The sequence below is a fragment of the Hyalella azteca genome, unplaced genomic scaffold, assembly GCF_000764305.2.
Source record: "Hyalella azteca isolate HAZT.00-mixed unplaced genomic scaffold, Hazt_2.0.2 contig11981, whole genome shotgun sequence".
Classification (NCBI taxonomy): Eukaryota; Metazoa; Arthropoda; class Malacostraca; order Amphipoda; family Hyalellidae; genus Hyalella; species Hyalella azteca.
Genome location: NW_025941954.1, coordinates 37584 through 43004, shown reverse-complemented (window position 1 = coordinate 43004; position 5421 = coordinate 37584). Strand labels below are relative to the sequence as shown.

The window sequence follows — 5421 nt, the reverse complement described above, 5'->3', positions numbered from 1 at the left end:
TGTCAATAATAAAATCGCCGCGTCAGCAAAAACGAGACGAGAGAATGGGAGCAACGCACGTGCAAGGCAACAGAGCAAACAACAAGCAATCGAGGAGCTCTTAGGCACCACACAACCCGCTCTCGTGGATGCTCAGTTAACACTTTCAAAGTATGATATTACTATTTACAGATTCTATTTGCATGCTTCTTGGTGAGAGATATGATCACTTTGTTTCTACGCTTGAATCTAGAACAGTTTGTGATAAATATATTTCATAATTGCTTTTTTGATCTACTCTATCACCTCAATTCAGAAAAAATCTCATAAATAGTTTTGAATATTCGTTTACAAAATCTTTAGAGTTAGTCAATTTGGTAGTTGAATATTCGGTAAAAATTCCGTAGAGTTACGTCGCATTATCTGGGGGTTAATTCCGTAGAGTTTCCGGTCACACACGTAATTGAATATTTCATGCGAATAATTTTTTAATAAGTCAGTTGAGGTTGGAATAACACTTTACGATTTCAAATTGGTCATCATCGTGTTCTCAAAATGGCCATAGTTCCTGTCCGGATCATTGGAAAATATGAAAGTATATCAGACATTTACCCAATGGATAAATCATATAATATTAATTGATATCTTAGATGAATATAATCAACACTTTGGAGCTCACAAGCGCGAAATTTCGCATTTATTTTACATTTTGTATTTTTTTGCTGTTGAATTTTGATAATTTCAAAATATGTACCCTTTTATAGTCCACGTTGAACGGTGCTTCCTAGATTTTTTAATTTATGATCCTCTATTAAACTTACACACAAAATTACCCTGCGACGCAATAACTCAATTTAATATCATATTTATATCATTAATTTCATCTCTTAAAAATATTACAGGACTGCCAATTCTTAAACAAGAGAAAGAAAGCATTTAATCTCAAATAGTTTTCTGCTTCGCGTTAACAAGTTTAAAAGTTTATAAGGCTCACTTTATTGTTGCTGTCACAAGCCGAGTCTATCTCGTAATAATCTTTGGCCGAACACGGGGGGCGGTTGAGGCATTTGGGGGAGCCCTTGGGGGCATAACTGATGTCGGGGTTGCACTGGGTGCAGCGAGCTGCCCCCGTGGGGCTGTGGGTGTTCTCAGGACAGTCCGTACACTCACGAGCCCCAACGTCACTGAACTTCCCCGCGGGGCAGGGCGTGCAGGCGGAGGTGTAGGCAACCCCTTGAGGAAGAGAAGGTTTTTAGTAAAATATATCATTGGAGGAATGAGACAGATGGTTACGCAACATCAATGATGAAATAAATTATTTTATTTCATAACATAAAGTTATTTGTTACACTAGGAGCATGGTTTGTTATAACCTCTGAATGAAACGCTGGTTTATAATGGTAGCAGGAATGGTTGGATGTAAATTAGTTCATAATGTCGACAAGGTTTTTAGTAAAAAATATCATTGGAGGAACGAGACAGGCAATTACGTAACATCAATTGATGAATTAAATTAGTTATTTATAACACTAGATGAATGGTTTGTTATAACCTCCGAAGGAAACGCTGGCTTATGATGGTAGCAGGAATTGTTGGATGTAAATTAGTTGATAATGTCGACAACATTTGACCTTTCGTTAGAAACACTAGTAAATGGCAATCCAGACAAATATTTTTTTAGCAACTCTAGAATAAATTAGTCGGTAATCAAGCCTGGAACTCTAACCTTCCAATTAGTGCACAATGTTCGCCGTATCTCACCACTATCGTGACACACGTAATAAAGATGGGCGGATAATTAAAACATCAAAATAAAATATGGCACTTAGATCAATACATTTTCAATGCCTCGGCCTCCCCTCGAGTAGAAAGGGAGCGCCGAAATCATCAACCCAACAACCCACGTATCCCTCCAGACATAAAAAAAAGTAAAAAAGAAAGCAAAAATAACGTTAATAAAGAGTTTATTTCGTAGAAACATTATGAAATCAACGTGATTTCAACTTCATATCAACTCACCACTGACACTGAGGCTCCTGATCATGACAGGTCTCGGTGATGGACGAGCGTCAACACCGATGGTCTTCCAGCGGAGGACATTGAGGCCGGCCGTGAGGCGGACCTCTACTGTCCGCCACTGTCCTTCGTACGTCAGTGGCGGCCACTTGGCGTCATCTGCGTCACCGACGCTCTGGCACTGCTCGTTCTGAGCCTGCGGGTGGTACGTCAGTGGTTGCGTTACATTTATGGGTTAGTTCTGTCCCTTAGTTATGTGTGCGTAAGTTATGTGTGCGTAAGTTATGTGTGCGTAAGTTATGTGTGCGTAAGTTATGTGTGCGTAAGTTATGTGTGCGTAAGTTGTGTATGCGTAAGTTATGTGTGCGTAAGTTATGTATGCGTAAGTTATGTGTGCATCAGACAAGTGATGCTGGTACTGGGAATGATACATTAGTAGTTGCGTTAGTGTTAGTTGTGTATTTTAGTCTAGTGATGTTAGTGCTAGCTAGGGATGATACGTCAGTGGTTGTGTTGGTTGCTCAAGCGTTACGCAGGCCAATTTCAATCACATTCAGCCGACAAATGTTTTGTACTGGTATGTGTCCTGGAACTTTTGTATTGGTATGTGTACCTGCTGTCTCTTATACACATCTAGATGTGTATAAGAGACAGCTATATTATTAAATATATTATTAAATTATTTGGCTGCCATTATATTATTGCCAAAAGTTGAACACGTATAGAATATTTATACAAGAACACACCGGAGGACGTCCATTACGTCTGTTGAAGTATTGTAGCTGAAATGTGTTAGGGCAACGAACTCTAGTTTGCGTTCGTGCGGACCAGGAAATTTTGAATTTAGAATAGAAAATAATTGTGCATGGCAACAAGTGGCGTGTTCTGACACTAGATATAACACACTCAGTCGCAAGTGAACGTTTAGCTCTGTAGCGATATACATCCAATATATTGAATGATTTGAACATATACAGTATATAATGAATACAATGGTATCAGAGATTTTATAATAAATAACTGTTTCTTATCACAATTTCACAAATAAAAAATTTCTTGCAAAAAACTTCTAAACAAGTCATATAAACGCGATCAAATGCAAAAAGGCATGGTATTATATTTTATTTTTCAAGTATCCCTACATATATAGAAATATATATATTAACCTATATACGTGTGCGCTATTATTCAAGTAGCGCACAACAAATTCAAATAAAAAATCCCTAGGAACATACGTAAAAATGTTCCGTGCCATGTTGCAAGATAGGCGCGTTGCTTCAAGAACTACAGGTGCTGCTGATGACAACTTCAGATAGGCTTCATGGCCATGATCTAGTTTTTTCTAACTGTATATCGAGACCAAATATCGCGAGGCAATCGATCTGCATTTGCTAAAGTGCAAAAAATTTCAGGTAGGGTGCATGTAAATCCCTTACTTCGTATTTACTGAATTATGCGGAATAATGATGTAAAGGATTTATGTGAAAAAGAAATCGTTTCATTATTTAATAAAGAAAGTTTCTTTGTTTGTTGAATGATGCAGTAAAACAACAGGTCCTGTTTCTATCCAGATTGCCATGTGCTTTTGCGACTTTGTTTTTCCCAGAGTAACTTGAGCATTTTTGTGATAGCATGTCTCGCGTATGCGTGAAAAAGCATAACATCTTCGGCAGGTCCCACACTTATACCCAGCTTGCTGTTTAGGGTGGGAGCAATAAAGTCGACGTCTCAATGGGCGCAACATCCAAACAGTTTAGTTGGAGGGAAACATTTAACATGCCTTGTGTTCCAATGCGACCGTTTTGGCTCGTTTCTAGCAACGTACGTGTTCCTCGTATTAAAGCTTAATTTTATCAGGAATTTTTCGTATGTTCAGCAATATGGCTCGATATTTGATGGAATTATTGACAAACAAGTTTACGCTAAAATTCAAATTTTTATAAATGAGAATGAAATCGAATCCCTAAAATACTTTTTTCAAAATATTTTTGCATTATATTAACTTAATCAATATTAAAAAGTGAAAGTTATCTCAGTGAATGTTATATCTCGAATTTAACAGATGATCAGGAAATACGCTAGATACACACCCGCGCGCTGGTATGGAAAACTAAGGCGTTGTCACACGATGACGCAGCATCATTAATAATGATATCTGCCACGGACCTCATTAGAAAATCGTCACGGACTATGAGTTCATGAAGTCTGAGCTTCAGATTAGCTTCCTCTAAAAAAACCGCTACTGGAGGTTCATAGATCAGGTTCTTTAACTAGTNCACAACCCTCACCCCTGTCCTCCTCTTCACACCCTCACCCCTATCCTCCTCTTCACACCCCTCACCCCTGTCCTCCTCTTCACACCCCTCACCCCTGTCCTCCTCTTCACACCCTCACCCCTGTCCTCCTCCTTGCTCCTCCCTCAATACCCCTCAGCCCCAACCCTCTCTATCCCTCCCTCACCCCTTCCTCCCCCCCTCACCCCACATACCGGGCCCGGTGGTGTAGTGCATGCCGGGGTTGCAGGGGGGACAGTCCTTGAGCTCCCCAGAGGGGGGGAGGGGGTGGGATGAGGCCATGTCCTCCCTGCATACCTGGGGCTCCAGCCAGCGGTACACCGCGCGCGTCTGAACATGCAAATTATTTTACTATTTCAAATATTTCTAATAACTGAGCAAAATATATTAACTGCACATAAAATATTAAAAGTACATAAGAAATTAACTAACTTTTAATATCTCGTTATTTGTTTTTAGGACACGTGTGAAGTATTGCTACTATAAACACCGCGCGCGTCTGAATACTAAAAATATTTTACTATTTCACTAATTTTTAATAACTGTTCATAAAATATTGGTTTACTTTTAACCATTAAAGAAAATCATCTGCTAAAATACATCAAAATATTAACTGTACATAAAATATTAAATGTACATGAAACATTAATTAACTTTTAATATCTCGTCCATTGTTTTAGGTCACGTGTGAATAACCATTATAATCAAATGTAATATAGTAATTATCGCGATACTGATAGATATAAGAAACTATATAATTTACTGATATACGTGAGAAACCATGACTATTCAAACATTATTTTCTCATTATTTCTCAATTAAAGTCTTAGCATTACACGCACGAAGAATAACTAGTTTTTTGGAAGCATCAAGTGCCTACATACGCTCGGCGACGAACATATATGATCAATATAATTATTTTGGAAAAAATATACTTCAATATTATTATTTTACTAAAAAAATTATATTTAATTCAATATGTTATTTCAAAGTATTTTTTTTTTTAAAAGGCCTCCCACACTCACCATTCCAACAAAAAAAAAAGGAATTGATTTTATTAATTAAAAACAGGGAATGGTTTCATGTCAATGATCAGGGCCCCGACCTTAACGCCTCTGATGGTGGCCTACAC

The 5421-nt window shown here is 38.0% G+C and overlaps 1 protein-coding gene across 1 annotated transcript in view; it reads right to left on the bottom strand.

Annotated features, from left to right (window-relative positions):
* Window positions 1–973: 973 nt before the first annotated feature.
* LOC108671579 (endosome/lysosome-associated apoptosis and autophagy regulator family member 2) overlaps window positions 974–5421 on the bottom strand; it is a gene marked incomplete at its 3' end in the record, with an annotated part of 9266 nt that continues 4818 nt past the window's right edge. The window contains 2 exon segments of the mRNA XM_047883086.1: window positions 974–1212; window positions 1999–2191. Of these exon segments, the coding sequence (XP_047739042.1) occupies window positions 974–1212; window positions 1999–2191 (432 nt within the window).